The sequence below is a fragment of the Parambassis ranga genome, chromosome 10 (genome assembly GCF_900634625.1).
Source record: "Parambassis ranga chromosome 10, fParRan2.1, whole genome shotgun sequence".
Taxonomy (NCBI): Eukaryota; Metazoa; Chordata; class Actinopteri; family Ambassidae; genus Parambassis; species Parambassis ranga.
This window is the reverse complement of record NC_041031.1, coordinates 5,012,194-5,028,206: the sequence shown is the minus strand read 5'-3', so window position 1 is coordinate 5,028,206 and position 16,013 is coordinate 5,012,194. Positions and strand designations below refer to the sequence as shown.

Sequence of the window (16,013 nt, the reverse complement as noted above, 5' to 3'; positions counted from 1 at the left end):
TTTCAATGACTTATTACGTAGTTAAATCGTCAGATGTTTTCATACAGACGTCTCGTTACAGTGACGTTGGGACGAGCTGTCATAGAGGTGTTGTTTTGCCCCTTTGGTTGGGCTTGCAGGTGACTTGCAGGTGACTTGCGTACTGTCCGTCGATAGCTTTCACGCCAAACATACAAAATAAAATGTGTTTCGTAGACTAAATATGTTATGTAATGACACGTTAAAGCGTGTATTTGTACACATGCTATCATGAGATTATATAAATCTATAATAATAAATATTATATTTCTACTCACTCATTACTGTTCATCCAATCAAAATATTAAATGAGACTAGTACGCAGGTTTCTTTACCATATTACTTAATCTTACTGGTGTAATTTAACTCTGCTGTTAGACAAAAGCGGAAACAAACACAATTTACGGGTTAAAATGGAATGCCTTTCCTTGTAGCCTGTCAGACAGCGCTGAGGACTGAAACCCAACAGGACTGCATTGACTGGACCTGGTGAGAACGTACAGCATGGCTGGAGAAGGAGAAAAGAAACCTATTCTAGAAATGGTGAGAGGTGGACATGCTTCGTGTTTTTATTGCACACACAGCAACATGTGTTTTTCATTGTACAATTTTGTCGGAAGAATCTTATGCGATAAAAGAAGCTAATAGTAGCACATCTCCTGCCTGTATGCTATTCACGTGGCTAGCCACAGTAGCTAGCAGCGAGAGAGAGCTCCGTCTGAATAAACTACGCTAAAAGCGGTCGTATGCATAAGGGGATTGTGTAAAATAAGCATGACGTATACTGCATTAACCCTCATGCATTGTTCGCAAACACTACCCTAATGTGTTGTTCGGGGGCAAAAACGTCCCCTAACTTTAACGGTTTTAAAAATATATTAGATAAATATTTTTTTGAAATTTTTTTGCATAGACCTTTTAATTAACTTCAGTTCTAATCAACAGTAGTGAAAAAATCATTTCCCCCCAGGATTTTAACCCTTTAATCACCAATTTTATGAGGGGTGGTGCTGAAAATTGAAAAAAAAAAACACAAAATGGCTCATTTTTAATAGAAAAGGTGAATGTGGACTGGATTCTTTTGAACCTTTATTACAGTCTTGGTCATGTCAAACATCAGTAAAAAAATTGACTTTATTGCATTATTAGTTTTTGCACAGCACTGGATTTTCTTTTTTTCTCCCATTTTGTCCCATAGACTTACATTATAAACACACTTTTTTTGACTGCACAGCCATGGCACTACATAATCATGCATTCTTGATTGTTGGTGGTTTACCCTGTTGGTAGGAGGTAACATTTGTGATTTTTACAGTTAACAACTTAATTACCATATTAACCCTTTACCTGCAGGCCTGTGCTCATGTAGTGTAGTTTCTGGCTTGTATATGGAGTTATAGGGAGTATTTTAGCACATAATTGTGTGTCTACACACTGTGTGTGTATGTTAGAGAGGAAGAGAGCCATTTGCACACTGATCTTGTTGTCTGTGAGTACACACAACCACAGAGTCTTCATAGTAAACAAAAACAAAGAAAGTGTTGCTATGCACGTGTGGCCCTTTGATGTCTACAGGTGCAGACTAAACAAAACAAAAAGGCAAGTGGTCTTACATGTGACCTTGTGGTCATTTGATGGTGAGAAGAGCAGAAAGCAACATGAAGAGAGGATTCACTTGTGCACAATCTCTGGAAATGATTGTGCAGCCTGGCTCTATGAAGGGCCAGGCTGTGAAGCTGTGAAGGCTGCACAAGTAGATCCGTCACTTGTTCACAAGCGAATCCTTCATTCGTTCACAAGTGAATCCTTCACTCATGCACAGGTGAATCCTCTCTTCATGCGGCTTGCTGCTCTTGTCACCATTAAATGACCAGGAGGATGCATGCAAGTCCACTAGTGTTTTTGTTTTGTTTAGTCTGAACCTCTCAGCATCAAAGGGCCCGGCACTTACTTTTAGGGCTGCAACAAATTTACTTTACTTTACTTTACTAAACTACTTTTAATACTAATTTTAGTAGGGGACTAAACTGTAGATTAGATTTGGTTAGTCAATGATTATTTATTATGTTATCAAGTTATCTATCTATGGTGTCTATTTAGTAACATGCACATGTACGTATGGTCGTGTGGAGCGCAACACACCATGGAAAAGGGGCACTTAGACCTCACTTAGACTAATTCAGTGATCTCAACTGAGACACTAACCTAAAAGTAAAGTCACTCTACTGGAGGACGTGTTTTCCGAAAGCTAAAACGGCATTGCCGTTGTACGTCTGAATTAGGTACACTTCACTTACTTAGTAACTTTATTTTCCTGACTTTCCTTCCCTGACAGTGTGCAAATGGCTCTCTTCCTCTCTAACATACACACACAGTGTGTAGACACACAATTATGTGCTAAAATACTCCCTATAACTCCATATACTTAAGCCAGAAACTACAGTACATGAGCACAGGCCTGCAGGTAAAGGGTTAATATGGTAATTAAGTTGTTAACTGTAAAAATCACAAATGTTACCTCCTACCAACAGGGTAAACCACCAACAATCAAGAATGCATGATTATTTAGTGCCATGGCTGTGCAGTCAAAAAAAGTGTGTTTATAATGTAAGTCTATGGGACAAAATGGGAGAAAAAAAGAAAATCCAGTGCTGTGCAAAAACTAATAATGCAATAAAGTCATTTTTTTTACTGATGTTTGACATGACCAAGACTGTAATAAAGGTTAAAAAGAATCCAGTCCACATTCACCTTTTCTATTAAAAATGAGCCATTTTGTGTGTTTTTTTTTCAATTTTCAGCACCACCCCTTATAAAATTGGTGATTAAAGGGTTAAAATCCTGGGGGAAAATGATTTTTTCACTACTGTTGATTAGAACTGAAGTTAATTAAAAGGTCTATGCAAAAAAATTTCAAAAAAATATTTATCTAATATATTTTTAAAACCGTTAAAGTTAGGGGACGTTTTTGTCCCCGAACAACACATTAGGGGGTAAAATTTGCCCACAGTGTACCGTTGACCTATGAAAAATTTTAAAATCATATTAACAAAATTTATGTAAAATTAAGCTTATTGAGGAAAAATGATTCAATTTGTCCACATATTGACAAAGTTATGGCCAAAATAAACAGAAAAATTTCTCTCAGAGGACAAAAATGTCCCGAACAACGCATGAGGGTTAAGTTAACATGTAATGCATGTTTGGCCTTTATTTACTCGTTTCATTCTCAGTACACGGCTAGCTAATGGTGTGTCCACTGGGTGGCAGAATGCTGCCATCAATATGCTGTGTAGACACTGCTGTCAGTGTCCCTCTGTGAGGTGTATCCAATGTATTATAGGGTTGGGCGATATTGGCAAAAAACTTAATCACGATTAATTGTGGCATTTAGCCGATAACGATTAATTTGAAGATTAATTGATGACTATTACATGTTTTTGACTCTAAATCGCCACATTGTTCTAAAATGATACAGACAAATCATCAGTCAAGTTAACTCCTTCATTCTAACAGGCTAAGCTGGTGAGTAGTGTTTAGGCACCAACCATGTTTGAAATATATATTGATAACAGATGCACAAACTGCTTCAACATAATAATGAAGCAAACATTTAAAGTAACTTTGTCCTTCAGATGTTCTTATCTTAAGGTCACAGAGCAGTGCATGTCAACATTAAGATTAACACGGACAAATAAGTTCAGAAAAAAGTGATTTGAAGTTAAAAAAATGTGTCTGTGCAAATTAAAGGTAGGGTAGGAGATTTCATTCTGAAGCACTTTTTGTTAAATTAGTGTAACTTCTCTTTACAATCCGATAGCAACTTTAGTTATAAATAATTCCACATTTAAATGTATGTGTGTGCAAATCAACCTGCGTTACGTTCTTCCAGTGCTTACTTTGGTCGTAAGGAGCACAATGACTGAAGGTATTGTGGATTCTCGGCTGAGTGGAATTCTTTCCAGTATCTGCTGGAGGAGACTTCGCTGTTGTAACGTTATCGTATCTTGCTGTGGAGTCAATAAACAAAGATCAGGAGGCAGCTTCTCCAGTCGGAGTTTATTCTTTTAATAACAACAAACACCCAGTTACTGTGGCAACAACCAATGCTCCACGCTTCACGCCTAACGCATGTCGCGTACGCATGCGCGGCACTATACACTACAGCTGTAGCCGGTGTTGTGGCCTCGTCGCGCTTTCTTCGGCTTTCTTCGGGCTCCGGCTTATGGTGACAGACGTTGAACCTCTGTTAGGAGGAGATAAGTGGCAAATATTAATCGGTGACAGTTTTTCTGACGATTAATTGCACACGATACGATTTTGCACAAGCCTACTGTATTAGTAATGTATATAGTTTTTTGGTAATTTAGCAAGTGTCCACAAAGACTACAAGAGAGACTCATTGCACATATTACTCAGTTTGAGTTGTTTATGTTTTATTTGCTGTTTCCCTTTTTGTTTTCCAGGTCCAAGCTGATGGAGCTGATGAAGGCTGTGTGACATTCGTGCTGCATGATGAAGACCATACATTAGGAAACTCACTCAGATATATGATCATGAAGAAGTAAGTGATTACAGCTAACCGGAGGTTTGAACTGCTTAAGTTGACTATTTTGACTTCAATCATGTTTTACATAAAACTCAGGGATTGAGATGCTACTTAAATATTTATTATATATTTCAGCTACATGCCATCTAGAGTTCTTTGATTATGTCTCTAACAAAAAAAGAATTTCCCCTCTGGGATAAATAAATGAATTCTGATTCTGATTTTGAAGAGTATGACTAAAGCCTAATTTGTGCCATTTGTGGTAGAATCCAGCTGGGAGAGAGGTTTTCTCCTGCACAGCTCATAGAAATCATTCGGACCATTTTGATCATCAAGAGTAACCTTATGATCCCAAATCTCACTTTAGACCATGTTCCTGTTTTTCAGTGAGGATGTGGAGTTTTGTGGCTACACCATCACACATCCGTCCGAGAGCAAGATCAACTTTCGCATTCAGACACGAGGTTTGTTTTTTTGTGTTTACAATTAAAGTATGATATCCTAATCTAAAAATCTGCTTTGCTGTCAATTGCTATCAATGCATCACTTGGTAGCAGTCAAGAAAAACCAATGGAAATTAGTTGCCAGTGCAAACATTTCTCATATTATTGCACAGAATAAGGTCATAAAGCTTATACTGCTAATGAAGACGTTTTATGTTGAATTTAATGCAGAATTCTTCATTACAACCTTTGTGCATGATCTGATGTGTGATTCCAGCATGACAGTGTTTCACAGAGCCGCTTGTGAAGTCAGTACTGTTTGGCTCTGAGAAGTTCAGGTCAAATGAATGTGGAGGGCAATCCATGACAAAAACTCCTTATGGGAAATGAGACCAAGAGATGGTTGGAATGCGCTGGATCTATTGTTTTTATCATTGTTTCAGGAGGAGTTCCAGCCGCAGAGATCCTGCGTAGGGGCTTAAATGAGCTCACTGATGTTTGTGAACACGTCCTTGACACCTTTCAGGTAAACCTGAACGCCTGTTTTGTAAGCTAGTCATCTGACCTTGATTGTCTATGGTTGTCGGTGCTGAGCCACACTGTTGTTGTGTTAATCTAAAGCCTCACTGAGACAACTACAGGGAATTTGGTCTGGGTCTTTCTTAGACCAGATCATGTTTTGTCTGCAGGAGTTAACAGATTCAGTGCATAGCACCAATAAAAGAAGTATTGAATTTAAAGTATATATTGGGATAGTTACGATAATGAAAGAGAAAAAAAGCAAGTCAGTAGCTGACCAGTCTAACACTATTGTGTTAATATTACAAATACTGTTAATAATGTGGTGGTAATACTCCAAAATTCTCTGTCAACGTGCCATTTTTTGAACATCTTTCAGTGCATGCATGTTTTTGCCCCCAAAAATAAAAAATTGCTCTGATATGGCAGCTTAGTGTAATTATTAGGGAGGATCTTCAGTGATCCCACAGCTATTGCTATTGGAAAGTAAGAATATGTGAACATAGGTCTCCACACGTGCAAGAGAATGCAGGAAAGATGAGTCAGCTGACTTTGAATACAGTAAATATGAGGCTCCCCGTACTTGCAAATCTCCAACTCTTACTGGTGTTCTCTTATATTGTTTCAGGCAAGAGTTAATGAGTTCAAAGAAAGACAGGAGCAGCCCATGGAATGACCAACATCTACAAACATACTGTAAAAATTGTTTTGTTGATTTTTCGTATTGTTATCTAGAAGGAGCAATGTCAAATTCTCCACTGCTGAATAAAGTTTGTAACATGTAACTATTATGTACTACTATAAAGAACACCGGATTCCTAAGTGAGGAAAAACATCTAGACTGCCCCTGGTGGCTGGCTGCAGTATAGGTCATAAACCCTGCTTCCAGCTACCCTCTACTGCAGCTTTTTCGAACATGCGACGCCTGTGAGCGAGATGTTTTTGCCTCACTTTTGTACGATGGGCATACATGGAACCACGTCATCCATCAGTGTATAAAGTCAATCAAGCATGGGAGCCGAGTGTCACCAGCTTGCCCAATATCTCTAAATATTCTGTAAATCAAAAGCAACTAGCAACAAATCTAGGTGACTTCATGCAGCAGTCTTAGCTGCGGTCAGAGCAGAGAGGAGACCCACACCACTTTGCGTCCAGTCGTGTGCAAAGCTCCCGTTGGTCACGTCATCTCATCGTCTCAGCACAAGCAGACATAGAATGGAAACTTCAGAGGGGCAACAGCAGCAACACAATTTAATAACCCATTCTTAATTTACTGATAATTATGCTCTATATTGGTCGCTGATATTTTCATGTATCCTGTTAAAAGTAGGAAAAAATCACAACGATGTAAACTGAACCGAAAACCGTGACCTCAGCACCGGGATACAAACCGAACTAAACCACAAAGTCAATGATTCAAAGACATACAAACATTTGTACATTTTTCTATTTTGTACTATTTATACATTTTTATAAATTTAAAACATTAAACTTTTCCAATATTGACTGCTTTTGCTTTTTCTGTGAACGGACAATCTCATGGAAGGATTCTGTAACAGGCAGGCAGCCGTTTGACTTGCTGTAATATCACAGCTCATACAGTGTTTTTGGAGATGTCTAAACCTAAATCACCAACAGCTGATCACTTTTGAAGCTGTTTCTGTAAAAAAAAAAAACAGCTAGTGAATTTATTTCAGACACACATATTACCTCAATAGCTCTGGACTAGCAGACTTAAAACCACAGGTGGACTGTACGAGGCCCCTAAATGGCCAGCCCTGTTTTAAATGGACCGTAAATTTACTGAGCCTTGTGGGATACCTGGAGTAACTGCGCATGGTTGTGAGCGTGAAATTTAGAAATTTAGAACATTCTCTAGGGCTCTTCTTTTTCATGCTTTTTAAGTCTTACAAAGTTTCATTCGGACCCAAACTAGCCAAAAGCATAACCCATGTTAGAAGTTCGGTTTATTTTAGTGTTTTTTTATAGCTGTTCTTAACTGTTAGTATCCTAGTATTGTGTATTTCGAGTCATATTTCTTAACCCCAGCAATTTGTTAAACTTAAAGGCAGTGTATGGGTTCATGATAATGTTGCCGACAGCTACCTCTGTCACCAGCAGATGGCGCTGTTACTCCATTTGATTTTGTTACTCCATCTGAATTCTAATCTTAAATTAACCGACCTGCTATAAATGTATGCACCTCACACAACCTGAGTCCATCACAATTATTTCTGTTTGCTAAAAAAAGTTTTTATATCATTATAGGATCATTATCAATGACCAGTTTCACAAAAAGATTGACTAATTCATGGGAAAATGACTGAATTCCGGAATAAAATATAGTAATACAGAAAGGAAGCTCAGTAGGAAAGAAGCATAAACAGCATAAAATATTGAAATGTGACATTCTGCAGTTTCTTCATATGGAAGGATCCTCTTTCCTTTTTGTTCGGCTGTACGAGTGTTGAACTGTTTATTGTTAGTCATGTACAAAATGAAATAAATGGCAGTAATTAGCCCTCACAGTGAGTGCAGTGCAGCAGTGATGTAATGAGGCAGCAGGACAGGGCTTGGCAAACACACACACACACACACACACACATTTGGGAAGTAACCAGGTGTTGTGAGTCATCAGCAAAAGCCTGCATATGAAAAAGTGACTCGGTGAGAGAGAGTGAGAGAGAGAATGTGAGACAGATGGATGAGGGAAAAAGCGAAGAGGAGGGGAAGAAAGAAAGAGAGAGAGAGAGGAAAACAGACGGAGAGGGATAGAAAGTGTCACACAGGGGCGAGTTAAATGACATTAATGATGCGTTGGTGTGAAGTAGCTCTCAACAGTCTCTCTCTCTCTCTTGTTACCATGGTTGCTGCTGCTGACATCCTGATCGCAGATAATGAAGTCAGGTGTGTGTGTGTGTGTGTGTGTGTGCTCCCATTTCATTCTTTCCATCTTTTTCCTGCAGAAACAATGAAAGCAGACACAAGCTGGACACTGATGAAAGTTGACAAAACTTAGAACAGCACACATGTGGACACACAGACAGAAGTGCAAAGACACAGAGGTAATAGTAATAAAAAGAACACGGGATTTTATGGCTATATGGATTAATATCAGTTACCCTGGCAACTGTGGTCTTTGAAATAGGATGCAAAGGAAGCAAGAGATGAGAGAAAGAAGGAACAGATGAAGAAGAAACACAAATAATCTCAGTACTGTAGGCTGACTCAAAGTCTCCTTTTGTGCATGTAGCAACGTTTTCAATTATCCTCTGACCGTCAAAACACATTCTTTCTCCTCATGCCTACAAAAACACTTTTCAGACAGATCCTAGATCATGTTAGAACGTGGACACAGCAAATCATTTACACCGTTTGAGGCTGTGGTGAAGAAAAGGTGAGATTTCCTGTTTGTGTATGGCTGGTTGATCCCCAGGTCCTCAGTTAGCACTGCTGTCAGTTAGCACCTTTCACAAATGAGGTCCCTCATGAACTCATCTCAGTCATGCTGTGAAATCTGAGCTTCTTTCTAAAAATAGGTGCTGTTGGTGTAATTTAGACATTATCTGTAGCATCCTCAGTTCAAGCTCTGCTTTAAATCTCTTGTATGTCCTTTCCCATTCCCTGATAGTTCTCTGCTGGAAGAACATCTAATGACGACCTAAGTGCCATTAGGAAAGAGAAGTAGGTCAATGGCTGAAATGATGGTGATCAAAAGTAAATAGACACCATGCAATTTTAGTATACTGCTGTCTAAAGCTGCCATAAGCTGTAAAGGATGGAAATGGTCTGTTTGATCTGCGGCTGATTATTGTTTGTTATTGATTGGCTATAATTAATCAATCAATGTATTCTGACGTTTTGTTGCTGTTACGCTCTCTGCTTTGTCCAGGGGATGATGATGGAGAGTAAGAATGAATGAAACTAAGGCTGGATAAGAGGTCAGGAGGCAGAAGCAAGGACAGTGCAGTTTCATTTATTGAAAAAAAACAAAAAAAACAACATAAAAGTAACTCAACAGCAGCCAATGGTGCAGCAAATAAGCAGAAAAATCTTTTGACTTGAAGTCAGCTACTCTCATGTGGAGAACTCAGAACAATCAAATGCCCTCCGACTACTGTACAGAGTCACAGGCATTAGTGGAACCTCACACGTTGGCCCACTGGCACAGGCCACAGCTCCACAGCCAGCTTAGAACTACACACTGTTAAGGGCCGAGTGGAAACAGCTGCACTCTGCTCACCTGCTCCACAGGAAGCCTGGACGGAGCAGGCGAGAGAGAGCGAGCGAGAGAGAACGCATCCACAGACAGCAGCCTCACACTGGCACACAACAGTGGACAGACCTGTGGAAAGAGTCCTGAAAATGTTCATGTTTCCACACTCACAGTTCCAACATTCCATCCACTGACTCAGATTTGCCCCTTTAGATCATATAACGAGTATTTAGATGATAGATATTTATATTCCATGTTTCCTTATTTTCTTTTATATCCACCCTTCACATGTCTGTGCCTCACAATGTCACAGATTTCTATGTGTGAAGTGCTACAGAAGAGAAACTGTGATGCTGCATGTGTGTGTGTGTGTGCGTGTGTGTGTGTGTGTGTGTGTGGTAATGACAGGTGAACAGGAGCACAGCTCACAGCTGCATCATCATGACCCGGAGCGTTGTTTACCATCCATCAATCTATTTACTCGTCCATCGTCTATTTCTACAAATCATTTCAGCTCTTTGTTCGTGTCTGCGTCCTTCCATTTCTTTCCTCCTCTCCTCTTAAAAAGAACTCCACTCTTTAGCTCTCCTGTTTTTTCTGTATTCCTCCTCCTTACTTTGACATTGTAGATGCTCTTTCAGAGCAGTTCCTTCAAATGTAAATCATAACCACCTGCTACAAAAAAGACACAAGCATGCACCAAATATCCATCATCACAGAAATCCAACTTTCTCTAATGAGCGTATTTATTTCTCGCACATGAGTTTGACCTTGCTGCTAAATATCCCAGTCTATCAAACTCTCATTAACACTGATTGAAGATGGGCGCGTGCTCGTAGTAAAAGAAATATAATATCCCATTCAGCAAGCTTTTAATGATCCTCTTATTAACAATAACTGTGGAATAAGAATCGGTGAAACTGTTGGAACTACATTCCCCAGAATTCCACCTGTGCTAAGGAGATAATAATAAGATCACTTTATAGATTTCCAATTGACACCATGGCCGTGGCTCATTTAATTGCAGGGCTTATTTCAAATGAAGTGCTTAGTTAGATTATTTAGTAATTACTTTCAAACGTTGTTAAATGTCAGGATGAATATGGAGCAGCTTGCTGTGAAGTTTAGTTCAAGTATTTAATGGAATCAGGCAGTCTGTGTCTAATGAAGTCCTGAAGTGTGTGAATAAATGCTACTTTTATTTACACTTTTATTATCTTATTACACATACATAAGATGGTGTGTTGATGTCAGACTTATGTATTAGCCCTGGTGTTGCTATGGGTAGAGGGTGTTTATAGGAAGTCCATAATATTCAGCCCTACTATATAATTTTTTGGCTTCACTGCACCAATCTGCCTGAAATTACAGCTACTACACTAAAAAAACCAGCTCCTCAGATGTGCTGTTTGTTAGGCCTTGCTTTCAATATAAGTTAAATTGAGCTGAAATCACAGTTAAAAGGAGAAAAATATGCTCTAATATGCTTTCAATAACCCACTCACAGCACTCCACAGTATGCCTGTGTGATCGGTGGTATTGATTTGTCACATTCTGAGGGCCCGCGGTGCACACAGGGGCCTTTGGAAAAGCCCGTGTTCAAATATAGTTTTGGACTGAATGGGTGCCATCAATTACACTAATGCTGCTGAGCTAAAGTTGGTTCCCTTCCGATTCAACCCGCTGTTTGTTCAGCCAATGGCATCTGGCACATTACACATCCAGCTGTGTGTGTGCTTAGACAGTAAACCTAGTTGGCTCATTAACTCACATACCGCCTTACTGGCACAGGATGTAACAACATAGGTGTGTGTGTGTGTGTGTGTGGATACAGATCACAAATGGATTTGTGTGGTCATAAAGGGTTTGTTGTGACTTTTACATGCGAATGAATTTTACGTCATTGTCCTATATAGCAGCTTCATGACAGCAGGTTGTTTTCATGCATCCACAGCACAGATCTCCCCCATTCTTGCTTGTGCTCTGTCAAACTATAGAAACCTATAAGTCAGTACATATTTTATTGCTGTATACTCTTTGCCTGGAAATTGGCTTTGCTCATCACTTACCTCACTGACAGTGATACTTTTCCTTCTTTCTCATTAGAGAACACCAGTGACGTTGATCTGTATCATTGCTGGATTACCTCTGATTGTATATGACCCTGTCTGTGATAAAAGTGTCATAACAAAAGGATCACTGTGTATAATCCCACTTATTACACAGCTTAAAAAAATAATAATTTTGCACAATGTTGGATTAATTCTTTCAGCATTTTAGATGTGGTACTGATCAGAGCAGTGTCCTTATGAACAGCCTGTTACACTTTGAAATAGTTTGACTTTTTCGAACTAACAGACCCCAGAATCATTGACCAATCAGATTTGAGTATTCAAGATTTTGCGGGGACTATATTGGTATTGGATGTGGTCCTCTCTGGTGAACAGAACAGTGTCTGTTTTTCATGGCAATGTTTTTTTTTTAAATACCATATTGATCTATCAGATTGAACAATTACATTAAAGATAATACATCACATTCAGTATTGGTGACATACAATTATACCTTATAATCATCGAACACGAAGACGATTTCTTGTAAAAAAATGTAAACTAATCCGCGACTCTTTTTGCACAACTGTGATGAAAAGAATGAGAGGACGAGAAGAGAGTTTCAAACTGAACTCAGTTACCCAGCCTTCACATCGTCTGTCTTTTACCTGCTGCAGCCCTCTCAGTCTGTCCTAATGTCTCTCTGGCTCTCATCTTTAATCATCAGTTTCATTCATCATCGCATTAGTATGTGTTTTTCTAAAGCAGGCCTATATCTTCTGTGCAATAATGAAAAGCAATGCTTCATAAAGCTGAAATCATCACAGCGGGTCTGAAAGTTCACGCTGATTTACGACAAGAAGTGTGAGTCACTGTCTCATCCGTTCGTCAATGATCCTTCTCTCAAAATATTATTACCCGGGTGTTGTTTCTAGAAGACATTCACACAGGAATGTCTTTTTTTTCCTCTCCCCCCCATCATGCTTTGCCCTGTCTGCCCTTACACTAATAAGCTCTTATCACTCTAATGGATAACACCATATTCCACTGTCAGCTCCTTAGCCGAGGTACCTGGCAGATCTGCTTGAAAGAACTCATTCAGGTGATAAGCACAACAAGGGGAAAAAATAATCTGCTCCTTCAACCTCGTCCAACATTCTGCAGAAAATTAAAATAGGTTCGATTTTCATTTAATTAATTTGAATCTATGCCGATCTAACCTCATTCATAAAGCCAAGCGGTAACAAAGAATGTCTCTCCCTGCACCTGGTCCAAATAAAGGAAGGGTTGTACAGCCATCTATCTTTCTCCTTCGGCTCACGTCCCAATGAGCACCCTGATCACTTCTCTGTAGAAGTGGTGACTAGTGGCACATAAATATGAGGACAGGATTTTTAGAGAGAGAGGCAGGAAAGGGCTACACCTGAATGAAGCTGTAACTTTACTGTGTCAGAATGAATAGATGGAATTAACAGATGATGATGTGAATCCAGCAGTGTGACAGCCTAATTTTAGGGGTTTTAAAGGAGAAGAAGAATTACTGTCACAGAAACCTGATGTAGTTACACAACACGGTTTAGGAGGTGGTACCAAGGAAAAGTTTGCACTTTCAAAATAAAACCTACAAGCTGATTTGTGATGACACTTGTCATGCAATCAAGTCTCTTTTTTCTTTTCTTTTTTTAGTTTGATTGCTGCAAGCAAACGTACGTTTTTTGGCACAGCGTATCTTCAGCATACATTGACCAATTTCAGCCATTCAACTATCAAAATGTTCATCTCACAGAGGACATTCCAGGTCAACTTCAAGTTTTTCTTTAAAAAATTATAATTTTTCAAATATTAAGCAATTTCATTGTCATTTTTAACATGGGAGTCTATGAGAGAGCCCTTCAACGAGGGTTATCTGCCAAATGTATCTCCTCCTACAAATTTCACGCTACAGACTCCATTTTGTCTTAAAACGCTCATTAGATGCTGCTCTATCAAACTTGTATTCAGAATTTTCTAATTCTGAATAGTTTCCGCACGCCAGGCTCTCAAAGTTGGAGTGGTTTTTGAGGTCTCCTGTTACCATGGTGACAGGCTGACACACAGAGGCATACACAGCTCTGAATTGCTCTGATTCTCCAGCAATTCAGAGCAATGCTTCACATCAGCATTCAAAGCAATGATTCAGCTGCAGCAATCAAACTTGTTTTATAACTACTGTTTACTGCATGGGCACTATACAGCATACAGCAGAATCTCTTTTTTAAAAAAAGTAGATTACCTTAACAGTTTAATTTCTTTCCTAAAGCTACTGAAGGATCTGTTTTACAATATAATGGTACATATTTTCAGTAAAGTTGTCATTTACAGAGACGCTCCATTAAAGGTGAATTAATAGTCCCCATAGTCCCTCCATAAACCAAACCAAAGTTCTATTTTGCTGAGTGTAAAACAACATAAATTGGAAATACAGTTTGTGCTGGAAGCAATAATCTCTCCATTAGATTCCAAGGACTGATTTATTGGCTGTGGAGCACTCTGCTGCTCTTACTATTGCAAATCAACCACAAGGGGAGCATCATGAATTCTTAGTGTTTGGTCCAGGAGCTACGTTTGCATTGTGCTCAGTAAATATGTGTGTGTGCTATACTTTTATAATATAATATATAATATTATATTTTCATACTTTTATCATTTTTATTATTTGATATTAATTCAATATTTCAATTACAATTTACAGATGGTGACCATAGCAACCAGACTCATGTGACCTCATATGGGACAATAAGACAAAAAGGTATCACAGCCTTTCATTGTAGCAGCAGGTAACACTGTAAAGGAAACAATCAAAGAGACCACCGATACACACTGATACACGCCGATACACACCGATACACACTGATACACACTGATACAACGTTCACACATTAACACTTAAACCAACACAACAAACCAGCTAAGAAATGGACAATCAAGCAATGTTCAACAACAGGAGAGTTGAGCAGAGACAAGAGGAAGATGAAGCAGACCAGGAGGTCTACAGGTCCACAGTAAACAACTACACAGACAGATCAGAGGTCTGCAGGAGAAGGTGCACAGGGGGGTCACTGATACACCTCACCAGGCCATAAGTCCTGCAGCTGGCCCGAGAGCTGCATGACACAGGAGTCCAGAGGCAGGGACAGAAGAGGGAAGGAGAGCTACATCAACATGGACAAGCTGACAAAGAGGAAGATGGAGAGGCTGCAGAAGAACTCTGATCCAGACCCTGAAAGGATCAATGTTCAGATTCATGAACTCATGAAGTGAAAACATAGCATAGAGTTAAAGTATAAAATAAAATAAATATCTCAGGCTGGCACATCAAGAACTCAGCCGCAGGTTTGAGACCCAAGAAGCCAGTCTTACACTGACAGTGTCACACTGACAGTATACATGCTACTACATCAAACATATACAAAATAAATACCTTTATTCACTCATTTACATCTGGTAACAGTCTTAAAAATACAAAGATTGAATCAACTAAACAAACTAAAGCCTCTGTGTTTGCTGACATATGGCTTTGTCCTGCTGCCTTATTCCACACGCTGTCATGCTCACCACATTCTCAGTTTGTCTTTATTATTCTGGTCCTGTGGTTCTTGCCCACCTTCTCTGAACCACTCTATTCCATTCTTCAAAACCCATCGCTGTCCTGTAATTCCAGTAGACTTGTGACACCCTATGCACAGTTTCACACTGGGTGAAGAGGTGTATGTGGGGACTTTTTTCTTTTTCTTATAAAGCTCAGCGCACCCAATCTAGGTTGTTTTTAAGGTGAGCAGAGGTAAACAAAAGTGTGTGAGTTTAAGTAGGTTACCTCCAGCTGACACTGCTGTTGTTTATATGTACAGTAGATAGTATGCCTTTGTTACTTCCCACATGAATAAACTCTGCAAAGCAGGGAGTGTGAAGTGACAAGAAGCACTTTCTAAGACTGACTGTTGACTGAGCCTGCAGGTGGAGTCTGAGAGGAGGTGCACAGTTTTACTTTGTCTTCTGTTATAACCACGAAAGATCACTACTGTGTTCATAATTTCTGGAAACACACAAACACACTGTTAATGTCTGATGAGTGGGAGATACAAACATATCGTATCATGCAGCTTGGTGAACATCCTGTGCAGTCTTTCATTACATGAAGCACTCAGTAGAGGCAGTGTGTGTGTGTTTGTGTACATATG

General features: G+C 39.3%; 1 protein-coding gene across 1 annotated transcript; it reads left to right on the top strand.

Annotated features, from left to right (window-relative positions):
- Positions 1-466: 466 nt before the first annotated feature.
- Positions 467-7,035, top strand: polr1d (RNA polymerase I and III subunit D). The gene is made up of 5 exons (XM_028416465.1): positions 467-561; positions 4,485-4,582; positions 4,955-5,031; positions 5,454-5,536; positions 6,158-7,035. Exons 1-5 carry the CDS (start codon positions 523-525, stop codon positions 6,203-6,205), a joined length of 345 nt encoding a protein of 114 aa, XP_028272266.1. The 5' UTR covers positions 467-522; the 3' UTR covers positions 6,206-7,035.
- The last annotated feature ends 8,978 nt before the right edge of the window (positions 7,036-16,013 follow it).